This window comes from Argiope bruennichi, chromosome 2, assembly GCF_947563725.1.
Source record: "Argiope bruennichi chromosome 2, qqArgBrue1.1, whole genome shotgun sequence".
NCBI classification, from domain to species: domain Eukaryota; kingdom Metazoa; phylum Arthropoda; class Arachnida; order Araneae; family Araneidae; genus Argiope; species Argiope bruennichi.
In genome coordinates, this window is record NC_079152.1 from 21,786,715 (window position 1) to 21,800,646 (window position 13,932).

General features: G+C 27.0%; 1 protein-coding gene across 1 annotated transcript; it reads right to left on the bottom strand.

Moving 5' to 3' along the window:
- Window positions 1–2,559: 2,559 nt before the first annotated feature.
- On the bottom strand, window positions 2,560–13,868 carry LOC129954998 (peroxiredoxin-4-like). The gene is made up of 6 exons (XM_056068188.1): window positions 13,406–13,868; window positions 9,455–9,572; window positions 6,506–6,622; window positions 6,246–6,368; window positions 5,229–5,394; window positions 2,560–2,722 (listed from the first exon to the last, which is right to left on the bottom strand). Exons 1-6 carry the CDS (start codon window positions 13,575–13,577, stop codon window positions 2,669–2,671), a joined length of 750 nt encoding a protein of 249 aa, XP_055924163.1. The 5' UTR covers window positions 13,578–13,868; the 3' UTR covers window positions 2,560–2,668.
- Window positions 13,869–13,932: the final 64 nt, after the last annotated feature.

Below are 13,932 nucleotides of genomic sequence, written 5' to 3' on the forward strand. Positions count from 1 at the left end.
AAACTAACAATTGCAGTAGGAGGAAAATATTCCAAAATGTATTTTTATATTATATATTATTTGTAGCATTCCAATTTAGTTTTCAGTGAAAACAATGAATTTAATAGCTTTTTATAATAAAATTATATGCTGGCAATTATATTAACAATGAAAATATAAATTTGTAAATTATGAGGCAGATGGAGTTTTTAAATAAAAATCTTGCCTGATTTCTATTAACTTGATTATTATAATTATCAGTTTTCATTTATCTCTATTTTAAAAGTGATCTGTGAATTTTTAATTATAACTCCATTAGATAATCAAATTTTAATAAGTGAAATAAAAAGGTTAGTAGATTGCAAATATAACAAGAATTGGCAATAGAATAAGCCAGGTTCTTGTACAGTTCCATTTAATTTCAGCATCCTCTCTCACAATTTAATAAAAAAAAGTTCTTATATTTATGTAATAAAATTTTAAAAGTTTAAGAGAAAAAAATATGCATCATCATAGCACTTTCCAATTGAAAATCAATGCATCTTAAGTGTGGAATTTCTAATGGAAAATTAAATCATTTTAACCCTTTATTAGGCTGTGGGAAGTATGCTTCTCACCAAATTTATCAATCTCTGTATGAAATTATGAAGGTTGGCATAAGTTCTGACAAATTTTTTTAGAAAGACAGAAACTTAGATGCTTCAGTTCTCTATCTTGCACAAAATGATGTGCCTTGGTTTGTCACTTAATTATTAATTAACCAAATTAATTAATTAATCAAATTAAATTTATCTAATAAGCTAAATGAATCCTTTTTCTTATTCTAATTTCAAGCCTAAAAATATTTTAACATAATATGACTAGAAAAAAATGACCCTTTAAAGGGTTAAACTTTAATTATTATTATTCAATTATATTTATAAATGAAGATTTTCCCATAAGAAAATATAAATATACTATATCGTAGTAAATAGTGCGAGATTATAAATAATAATATTAAAATTTATTATCGAAGGATGAATAAATCTGTTACTTGGTAACAAATTTTGATATGCCCAGATTATTTCCATTTATTTCACACATAAACCAGGTTCATGTTGCAACCATGTGATATTATTTTTAATGCAACATTGCTGAAAATCCAGTATCACAAAGGCATGTGTTGGAAAACAAAAATTTTAACTGCTTTTTCATAAACATGATTGTATTTCATCTCTTCTTTTGAGTCAAAATGTACACAAGTCCTTAAAAAAAATTTATTCTTGATATTTCTATCTTATAAAATATCTAATCTTTCTGAATAGAAACATTGCCTGGCACAGAGCTGAAAATGTGTAAAAATTATATAACCAAAAGTAATCAAATGAATAACAAGTAGTATATGCACCACTAAGAAATCATGCTATGATACTTTCATTCATTTTCTAAACAAATGTATTTCAAATTAAAAGTTTTTGTAATTTTTTAATATAAAAATAATAAGAAAAAATTTTAAAGCTAGATGAAAAATTTGATTTATGTATGAAATGAATTAAAAGCTAGTTTAAGCTAAGCAGCAAAATTCGCAGGAAAAAAAAGGCATTGCAATTTCTTCCTTTGTTTTTACATTTTTATGACAAAAATTGAGGACAAACATACAACATTAAAAAAAAAATATTTTTTTATTGATGCACTGTACATTTGAGCTGCCAAAATACATGTATCGTTTCTTGCTATTTTTTATAAGGTAAGTTACCGATAACAAAAAAAGACAAGCCCTGCACTGAGCCCACATTTTGTTGAAGGTGGACAATTTGCTTCAAGTACATACACTTGGGGGAACATGGCTTCTGACAGAACCTTCAATACCAGTATATAATGTAAACTAGTGCATTGAAATAGGCTCCTGCATTTTCAACAAAATTGGGAGAAAAAAAAGCATAAAAGCTGTCAAAAATATTAATCTATTGATTATTATATTCTTTGATTTATTATGATAATCCATTTTTACCTTGTCATTTACTTACTATTCATTTCATTTTTTTTTTTTTTTCTTTTTTTCTATATAGTATTGTAATTGCCAAAATATTTGACCTTGAAGCTTGAGTGAATCTAGCCATTTCTGGCTCTTTTCTGTCTAAAAAACATAAATAAACTCATATCAATCTCTCCATGAACATGACATAGAAGTTCTGAAATTTGGCTTATCATGTTTATATTAAAATTGTAGATCACTACCAATTTAAGATGAAACTCATTAACAAAAATTCTGCCTATTTGTGAGTATTTAAATGACATCATTCAAAAGAGAACAAGCTAGATTAACAAAATCTGGCATGTAATCTTGTCATTAAAAATGTAAATCTGTAATAAATTACCAATTGATTAAAGGGAAGAGCTTCAAGTGCCTCTTCACTGCATTATCAAGTTTAATAAAAAAAATTTTAAAATGTCTCATTGTGAAATTATATAAGTCAAAAAGGAAGAACACTATCACTAGTTTTTTTCCATACCCAAATGAGATTTCAAGATGATTTCATATTATATTGCAAATATAATATCACGATACTTGATGTTCAATTAAGCCCAAACTTTCAGAAGAAAAAGAGTAATAAACTTTAATGACAAAACAAGTACATACTGAAACATAAATGCAGTAGACATTTTATATATATAAAATGCAGACATCAATATCTTTTTCTTTTCTTTTTCATTTGTTGACTTTACTGAAATATTTGAGCTTATCTTCAGGGTTTGGAATGATCTAGAGAGAGAGGGATAAAAAATTGAAACAATTTTTATTATAATAATTTTTTTAAGTATACATTGAAAATTAAACATTCTAAAATGCATTTTTACATAATAGGGGAAAAATAGAACTGCTTTTCATAATAAAATTAAAATTTTGTCTGATTATGTAATTGCTAAATAAGCTGATTGATTAGTGATATAAATATGTATCATTCTACGGTAAATACAGTAAAATAAGTGATATAAATATATATCATTCTACAGTAATGAGTTAAAAGTTAAAGCATCCACATAACTGCAATATACAAGTCACCACTGATTTCAAATTACAACATCAAGCTTTTGCTTATGGGTGGTACAACTGCTGTACCAGAATTTTTTTTACCTTTGGTTCCAAGCTGGTATAAATGTTCTGCCAGTGACGAGTAACAATTACCTTCCGCCAAGTAAACTTTCTAGCAATATTACTTTCCTAATTGCCACATAAAGTCATTTCCCTATTATACTGTACTCCTTAAGGTCAGAAGATTTCCATCAGCAGAAGTTTAAAATCAGTGTTGGTGATAATGAGTTTTGCGAGCCACGTTTTGGCAACTTTTTTTCTTTTTCAAAAGAAATAGTCTTAAATATATGGAATAAATAAGTTCAAATTCATTCATGAATTATATTATACTGAATCAAATTTCCATGATTTTGTAATATCAAAATTTCCATATCAATAATACTAATCTTTAATAGTAAATGCTGATCTATATTGAGAACGCATGTATGTTAAAGCCTTATGATAATGAGAATGAATTTAAAATTTCAAAGAAAAAATAGTAAACCTTTCAGAATAAAAAAAGCTATTTTTATCGTAATTTGGCACAATTATAATATTATGTTGAAAAAATTCCATTGAAAGTTTTTATTTGTACTATCTCTATAAATAAGCAATTATAAAATTAGTTTTAATATGCAAAATAACTATACAGCAGAAAATTTCATATAGTTTATTCAGCATCATAATATTTGATTTGATAATGTCTCTTGGAAAATTAGTGAATTGCCATTTTGCAGGGGTGGGAAAGAAATAAAACTGAGATACGAAGTCACATCTAGAATCTAGAGAAAGACAAAACCAGAAAAGGGAAACCTGCTTACAATGGTGGGGAGAGATCACTCATTAACACTATAGGTTGAAAAAGTCGAAAAGTCATTTTTAACAAAAGGGGAAGGAATTTTTAAGTTTTCTCATTAAGAGGCTACAGTTAGAGAAATTTTTCAGAGTTTGGATTCCCAAAAGCTAAAGATTAAAATAGTGAGGTACTTTTTACGTGCAACAACACATAAATATAAATGTTTATGATAGGTAAAATAAAAAGATATTAATGATTCAACTTTCTGCATATATTTCCTAATTTACTTAATACCTTTGAGGACTCATTATGTATACAACAAAAATAAAATTTAAAAAATCTAATCCATCATGGCATTATTAAAGAATGTTAAAAAAATTTAAAGAATCTTCAATATTTTGTTTTCAAATATACCTAAAAATACTTTTATAAATTTAATGAAATTAAAGAAAAAAAATTTTACAACAAGTAATTCGGTAAAATATTAATAAAAAAATGGAATGGGTCAAAACATATTTTTTTGCTAGAATATTTTCAAAAATTATCAAATGTAAAAATATTGCTTAATTTTAAAACTTATTATTATTATTGTTTAGTTGTCATGTTCCAATTCCTATCTTTCAAAGATAATCTTGTTTGTTTCTTAATGCAATAGTCAATTCCATAGAGTTTCTATATATTATATACATTTCTCTTCATTATTAGTACAGATAAATCTGAATAAAACCTTTTCAGCTTCTATTATTTAATTATTTCCAGCAATAAAGGAAGACATGTGATATGCTTATCAATCTATTTCAATAGCTGACAAAATGAAGCAATTAAAAGGACAAGATTTAAATTTCAGGTAAAGTCACAGGTAGATGCATGTTTCTCAAAAAAAAAAAAAAAAAAAAAAAAAAAAGAAAGAAAGAAAGAAAGAAAGAGAAATAGAATTTAAACACATTGAAGAACACTGAATGTACATCTTATAAAATTTCTAATAGATTTAAAAGGATGAACAATATATTTACTTTTAGTAAGTTAAAGTAATTTCATACATCAATGAAAAGGAGTATATTCTTATGATTAATAGAGATATTGAAATTTATTATATCACTCAATGCGAACAAGAGGAATTCATAAATTTCATTTAAATAATTTATTGATATTTTAAAGAATAAAAAAATAATCCACAAAAATTTCAAATAAAATTTTAAAATGTAACAATTTAGAATAATTTATAAATAATTTTATTTGATAAATTATTAGTTTCGTTATGTTTAATTGACATAAAAACATAACAAAACTAATTTTGTCAATATTTAATTCAAATGCAATAATTAGCAAAAAAGTCCAACTAAAAATTATGGAAGAAAACTTTTATAAAACAAACAAACAAGATTTAATAAAATATCTTACAGTATCTGCTCCAGGTTTCCAATTTGCGGGGCAAACTTCACCATGTTTGTCAGTATACTGGAATGCCTGAATTAACCTCAGCGTTTCATCTACAGATCGGCCAACTGGGAGATCATTCATAGTGATTTGTCTCAAAATACCTTTGTCATCCACAATGAAGAGGCCCCTAACAAAAGGAAAGAAGATAATTGAAAAAGAATTAAATATTAGGATTTATAAATTTTCTATGTGGAATTTCTATTATTTAGATTTTGAAACGTTTTTGAGGCAAAAAGAATCCTCCTTAAACAGATGAGAATCTATGACCTCTTAGGAGCAAAAAAAGGGATACAAACAGAAAATTTTAAGAAGTCATGATTGAAATCAATCAATCAGTACTGAGTTGCTCAAGTGACAGAATGAAGAATTACCTTATCATTGCAATGTTTCCCTGATATTGAAATCATGCTAAAATTTGAAAATGTAGGAAAATTATTAATTCCATCATAATGAAATAGGAAATCTGCAATAGTAAAGGTAAATTAATGAAAGGAAATCACGAGAAACCTAGTGTAGGATAAATATATAACTGAATTAGAATGAACAATAAGCAAAACCTTCTAAAAAGTAGAGAAATATTGATCCTTTAACAAATTAAATTCTTTACAATATTTATTTTTTAGGGACTATTATCAGAATGATGCCATTACTCCTAAATTAATCACATTGCTTACGAAAAGATTTACAGAAAGCAAACTTGCAAATCCAAATTATTTAAGATTCTGTTAAAATCTTATCATGAATTAGGTTCAGATAGGATTAGCAACTTCTAATGACTGGAGTTGAAAACTGAATTTTGTTCATATCTATTTCAATAGAGAGGAAAAAAAATAGTTTTAAACTGAGAACATTGTAACACTACTCATTTCTGAGTTGATGATTCATAAAACATTCAGATTTTAAAGCTATCTAAGCAAAAATAAAAACTTGCATTTTATAGGTAAACAAGCATAGAAGCTAATGAATCGGAGGAGTTACCTGAGAGTGTGTCCTAGATCTTCAAGAAAGACACCATAATCCTTGGAGATTTTGTGAGAGAGATCAGATAAAAGAGGAATGTTGATGGGACCCAAACCACCCACTTTTCTTGGAGTATTCATCCTGAAAAACAAGGTTTTTTGTTTTGTTTTTGTTTATATATTCATGTTGAAAATTTTATGATGAAAATGGAAAAAATCTGAAAACTATTAAAAAATATCACTTTGACTTTCAAGCAAATTAAAAACAAATCATCTTACCATGCTAAATGTGTGAATGGAGAATCTACAGAGCAAGCAACAACTTCTGTGTTTAGGGCTTGGAATTCTTTGAGTCTGTCACTGAAGGCAATGATTTCAGTTGGACAAACGAAAGTACTGCAAATATTGAACAACACAGGTCAATACTAATTTTGCTTTATTAGTACTTATCCACTTTTATATTACATTTGTCCACTAAATTAAAAAATTCTTTATATAACTGTGGATAAGATGGAAAATTCATTATTTGTAACATGTAATTATTTATCATTCAAGTATTTGTAACAAACAATTTAATAATAATAATAAAATACATATCTTCCATATGAAAGGAAAATAAATTTTAAATTTGTTCATTCTGCATTATATAAAAATCACAAGCAAAAATTCAAGCATTATATAAAAATCACTTGAGAATAATCCTCAGATTATTACGCTTTAAAAGTCAATAAATTGACATGAACAGATGACAATATGAACACTCATAATACGAAGTACTATCAATCATGATTAACAGGATGGTCTAATGCATGCATCTTTGTTTGCATGTTGTGCATGCATTATGTCTGTTAAACTGCTACTATTACCATAGCTGGGAGCATAATAAATACTACAAATATGCTGAGTTTGATATGTTTTTGAAATATGTTTTGCCTATCATTCTTACTTCTTAATTTTGAATTGAAATTGGGATATATGAATGAACTCTGGTTCAATCACATAGTGCACAGTACTTGTATGAGACTTAAAAAATGGCCATTTGAGAAGAAGAATATATATATAAGTATTATTTTATGTTAAGCAGAATGCAGGTGTGACAAGCAAGTGAACAGACTTTGTATTATTAAGTTCGTTTTATTCTCTCACGGAAGGCAGGCATGATTTATTTATAAGAAGGCGCGGACAAGGCACATCCGCCGCAGTACGGCACAAAAGCAGAATACGGGAAGAGAGCAAAATAAATTATCCCTCATCTTATATAACATGAGATACTGATAGGGATTTCTGATGCATGTCAATCACAAGTAAGGAAAACAGAGGGATCTTTAAAAAATAATGTGCTTATTGGACATTTTTCTAGCCCTTCACGTGGAGCATGAGAATGTGTCGGCGTTTAGCTGATTCAGCAATTTTATAAAGCTTCTCTTGAATTAATTAAGTAGAGAAAGTGGAATTAGATCAAGAAATAAGAAAATGAACTTACTATAGTCTAAATTAAGATAAAACTTTGTAAATTAATTAGAATTGAAATAAGAGTTTAAAATATCATTACATATATATACATAAATGAAATTATATCTCTAAATCTAATTTAAACTTACTTTATTTCCGAAATTTTATCTTAACTTAACCCATATTAAATTAATTCTAAAATATTCTTTTATTTCCTGATTCAGTTCCACTTTTTTTATTTAATTAATGCTACTGGAGCTTAGTAAAAATACTTAAATCAATGGTTCTCACACTTCACGTAAAATAATAAAATTCCGTCAATCTAAGCAAATTCTTTTAAAAGATACCTATATCGACATGTGTAAAGAAATCCCTATCAGAATCTCATAGTATATAATCATTGGGGGGAAATATTTATACCTCTTTAATCCTTGTATTGCGCTGTAGATTGATGTACGTTGCCACTTCTTGCTTGTACATAAACTATGCCTCCCAGAATAGAATAAAGTTTAAAATTTTAAAGCATCTCTCTCTTCTACCACAAAACTGCTTAAAAAATATGTATTTGTTTTCACATTATAGTTAGTCGCCAGGAAGGTTTTCTGTACTTAAAAACTCAAATTATTAAAGAATTAAAATCAAATCCCCTGGAGGAGAGCAATTTGATGTTCTGTGCGGCTCATCAATGTTTTTTGTCCCTATCCGTACTCCAATAACCAGTTCTCATTTCATTCCTTTTTATCTTCAGCTTTCAGCTTTGCCTGTGCCAAATGACCCATCCAGATTTTTAAGATGTCATTTTTGTGTTCCATTCTTAACACAATAATAATCACCTTCCTTCAAGTTTAAAAGTGTTGCTTTACAGAACAGTAGTCAAAATTTTGCGTCCCTGTGATTCATGAACAAGTGATTAGTGTTACAATGTGATAATTATTACAGTGTGTGCATGTGTACACACACACATTGTAACAATTATCAATGAATGTTTTGAAAAATTTTTGCAGATTCACTTTTTAACAATTTGTTTTTTTACTTATTTCTTTGCTTTTGCATTCTCTATAGATTTCAACACAAAAATTAATATGATTAAAATATTTCAGTTCACATAGATAAATAACCCAAAATTGAAGTTGCCTCCTTGCTATTTTATAATGAACATCATCTTAAACCAGGGCAAATAGCACCAAATGATCTAAGTCAGAACCCAACTCTAAATTTCTATTAAGCAACCCCTGTAGGTAAATCTAAAAAACTTATCAATATGATGAATTCTCTAATCAAGCCTGGAAAATGCAATTCTCTGATCTAGAAGATGAGACTACATCACAAGATCACAAAGGTCCTGAAAATTCAAGAGATGAAGAAATGATGAGAAAGGGGAGGGAGAGAAAACACCTGAATTAAATTACGATCTGTGATAAATTATTTAAAATGGACCAAGCTATGTCCTTGAATTCATATGCAAGCTATCATTGGCATTGATGCCAATAAAATAAGAATAAATTAGAACCGCTAGTATTTCCCTCTTTCTTATTATGGTTCTTTTTTTTTTCTTTGTAAGTTATATTATAAACTAAATGGGATTTTAATATGGAATTTATTCCATCAATTTAAATACTAGACTTTATAGAATATAAAGTTAAAGTTAGAAACTAAATAAGACAGAAAAAAATAAGATTAAAAATGCTTATTACATAAATAAAAAAGTAAATTTTTACATTTTGAAAAATACTGCTTTTGAAAATTAAAAATAGTTAAAAACTATTATCAACTCACAAATCCAGAGGATAGAAAAAGAAAACAAGATATTTTCCTCTGAAGTCTTTTAATTTCAACTCCTTGAATTCTCCATTGACGACTGCTGTGCCCTCCCAATCAGGAGCTGGTTTTGAAACTAAATAAAAAGAAATAACTTTTTAACTTTTAAAAGTAAATTCTATATAAAACTATATAGGATTAATATCAATTCAATTTGCATAAATGCATAATTGTTTATATGATTTTAAAAAATTCTATTAATACATTGATCACTTGCCACAAATAAATCTATAAAAAAAAAATTATAAAAAAAGTTGCAATATTTTAGCTTAAGATTTCATTCAAGCTTTACTTTAACCTTTAAGAATATAGATAATAATCAGAAATCTTGAATAAAAAGAATAAACATGCACATTTAAAATTTCAAAAAAAAAAAAAAAATCATACTGATTAATATGTTTCCAAAGACACGATAAAGTCTTTTAATATTTTTGGTTTTATTATTTTGAAGGTTGTTTAACAAGCTTTTCTACCTAGATGGTTTAAAAAAGGTTACAGTCATAATAGTTCTCATAACATGAGAATTTTTGCACGGTTATTCCAATCATGGTTCTTTGAAATCAAGACAAAATTTTATACATAAGTATAATGTTTTATCTCAGGTATTATGTGAACACAATAAGAACAATTATGATTGGATTTGGACTATTCAGCAATATGTCTTATGATGTGAAGTCACAACTGAGGCTGCAGATAACCATCGAGCTAAAAGTGAATTAAAATTTAGATTCTCTCATATTTCTCTTACTATTAAAGATAGAATGATAGTTCAAATCATCACTTATCATATTAAATGACTTTTGCAATAGTTAATTTTATAATATATGCAATTTCTTAGAAGTTGGAAATAAAAAAACTAAATATTTAATTTCTGACTGTTTTTAATCCTAAGCTGGTAATATCTTTTTGGAATGTTCTCACTAACTTTCTTTTATTGCATCTACTATAATTTCCAATTTTTATGGAATGAGCGGTTGAAATGACAGAAAGTGGCAACATAGTGGAATTAACATTATATTTTCTTATAGCTAGTCAACAGGAACTCTATTTTAGATTTCCAAATTGATTATAGGCTTTTTTTTTTTTTTTTTTTTTTTTTCACTTGGCCTAGACAGAAAAGCGTAGCAGTGTGAAAACCAGGGAAATACAGATTTAAAACCTTGTCCATCTGCCTTTTATACATATTGGCATGCTATGAAAATAGAGGGACGAGGAAATTGGTTAGTGTTATCTTTATTATCTCACTATGATTTTAAAATAATGGCAATAATTTGGAAATAGCCCCTGAATTGCATCAAAATGGAATATAAATCTAGAAAGACTCAACACATTTTCTTTGCAGGAAACCTATGATTTAACAGATGATAGATTTCATAGATAGAATTTAACTAATGTTTAGGAGAGTTCTTTTCTATTCTGATAATAAAAATTAATTTTTCTAAAAATATTTTACATTTATATTTTAGCACTTAAACAGAAATATTTCAAATGCACTTAAATGAATTAAATGACTTAAAGTATATGTATTAAAATTACCTACACACTTAAAATAATTAGGAAAAGGAAAATGTACTTCTTCTTCTCTAATCATTGGTTTAATTTTGTCAAAATATATTCCACAAAAAAATCTCATGATCCCCAGGTATGCCATCAACAACTGACTTCACACTTTTCAAAAAAACTCAAAAATACTTTCTATCTCTATAGGTGGGTAAAAAATGTAATTAAGTTCTCTGGCCCTTTTGCACTAATTTTGTATTTATAGCATTTCAGTAATTAATGCGAGTTCGCAAATTGTACAGACTAAGTCTATGACAAAGGATACTGACGTGCTCTGATTGGTTTAAGCCTTGGCATCTTTTTGGCAATGTTTTGCCAAAAAGATGCCATACCGAAATATATTTTAATAAAATAAATAAAATTTTTGAATTTTTTATGGTTTACATATAATATTAATCTGGAACACATATGCAGCAGAAAAGATCAAATCCTGAAACCTAAATTCAAGAAATATAAAAATTACAATTTATTAAAAATATTTTTTTTGTGTGTTTCTTCTTAATATTATTTTGATATAACTAAAAAAATAGCTACGAAATCACATATTCCGTTACAGCTTACATATTTATACGTTTTGGGCATTAAGTAATCATCTCCCCATACGTATTTGATGGGAAAGTAACAAACATTCAGCAACAAGTTTCAATGACTGCATAAATTATCTAATAAATGCACGAAAATCATAGAAAAAAAAGAATTATTTAATTGCTGCATCATATGTTGAGTCATTACTTTCATTTAGTTTTTGTACTTCTGTTCATAAACAACATTAGTTACTTGTATTACTAGTATTATTAGTAATATTTATTATTATTATTAATAATTAGTATTAGTAGTATTACTAGTAATATTTAAAGAAAACAATTATATTAATAAAAATTAGATGGTGTTGATATTCACTCGTATCTTCCATAAAACTAATGAAAGGTACAAAGTTTGAGCCAAATAAGAGAAAACTACACTATTATGAGTGCAAAACATTGCCAAAAAGATGCCAAGGCTTAAACCAATCAGAGCACGTCGGTATCCTTTGTCATACAATTGTACTTTGCTGTACAATTTGCGAATTCGCATAATAAATTGCCAAAAATGTCGCAGAATCTGACAAATGTGTCTGACTTGTAGAGATGTTTGTTTCAATGAACCAAGCTGCATTAAATCAAAAGTTCACCAATGTATCTAAGTAAACCAGACATTCATCTATATTATGCAGTTAATACATAAGTATTTTTAGTTCATTTGAAAACTCATGACAATTCAATAAATTAATACCAATTTCCTGCCGATATCTAACTCCACTTTTGGAAGAAATCACAAAATAAAACCTTAGCACAGTTCCCAACTCAAAAACTAGTTTTATTTCTGATTAATTTCTTTCACAGGCAGCTAATCAATCAGTATTTTCTATGTTTATTGTGTAAATTTAAAATGGAACTTTCATTTGTTGTAATAAGATGTAGCTTATTAAAATTTAAAGAGAATGAATAGCTAATCACTGAAAACAGCTAGTCAAAGATAACAGAATCAAAAGGCCCTCCAAAAATTAATATTTTTTCATTACTGCAGAGACCATTTTGATCCTGTAAAGCAAACTACAATCCAATTCTTCACAATATTAATTTCCAAGATTCATTTTCATAAAATGAATGACTTTTTGATAATCTTTTTTTATATTGACTTTGGAGATGTTTTTTTTTTTCCCCAAAGCTAATGTAGATTTTTAAAAAAAATATTTTTAGTTTTATAAAATAGGTACAATTTTAGTTTTTAATTCAGGATGCAACACCCTAATTAGTTCTTAAATATTTTTATCTACGTAATACAGAAACCTTATGGTTTCTTAAAAAACTATTTTTGATGTCTATAGAATCAATAAATTGTGCAAGCCTTTTTATTTGGTAAATAAGAAATCATTTAACAATGCTTTACATCCCTCTTTTTTTGCAGGACAATTCAAAATTAGTCAAGTAAATTCTATTCTGATGATATGCTTACAGACTGTACCTATCATTTGGTTGAAATGTTGAAAATAATTTTTTTTTTAAATTCCTCATTAGATTTCCATAAAATAAGATAGATTAAGATAACAAAACAATCAATTGTAACAAAAAATCTGCAAGTTTGATTTCTCTAATATACATATGATCTTAACTTATTATTTTGTTTGCATCATACAAAACAATCATGATTTATTAATCGAAGTTGTGATCAGCAAGAGGTATAAGAAAATGAAATTAGATTAGGAAAAATTAAATCTAATACTTAATAATTTTTTTCTTGTTAAGACTCCAGAAGAAAATAAATCTAAAATGATAATGATGATAAACGTGTCTGATCTGATTAACTTACTCTGGGCCTTACTAGTTACTAAATTTTGTCCAGTTGTCGATTTTGACGTTTCATGGGGATAAACATGTCCACCAGCATACGAATAACAAGCTTCTTCAGACAAAATAAAAGATGGTAAAGTAACAACTAAGCATAAAAATGCAAATTTATTCACTTGATTAACTAAAGGCATTGTTAGAGCTTTGTATGTTTCTCCTCATCGAGAATAGATAACTTGCAATTAAATTAACACCTGTTTTTTCCTCCAATAATCTACCAATATCTTGCTTGATCGTCGTTATCTACTAAAACAAAATAAACTTAAAAAACCGGCGTCTACGAATCAATATCTGATTCGTTCAGTTCAATTCAAATGAAAAGACTAAAAGTAAAGCAAATTAAAAGAAAATTTTCTTGACAATTCTTTTCTTTTCAAATAAAATCGATCTGATTTTTTTCATTCATAATATCTCCGCTACATTCGACAAATTAGTTCTTATTACATTACATATAGCTACTTCCTTATAAAAATTAGTCTTCAAATAATT

Bases quoted from the DNA above. Each gene is read 5' to 3' on its own strand.
- LOC129954998 (XM_056068188.1), bottom strand. From the start codon at position 13,577: ATGCCTTTAGTTAATCAAGTGAATAAATTTGCATTTTTATGCTTAGTT. The intron at 9,573-13,405 runs GTAAGTTAATCA...CTTTTTATTTAG, and splicing joins AGTAACTAGTAAGGCCCAGA to TTTCAAAACCAGCTCCTGAT. The intron at 6,369-6,505 runs GTAAGATGATTT...CTTGTTTTTCAG, and splicing joins CCATTCACACATTTAGCATG to GATGAATACTCCAAGAAAAG.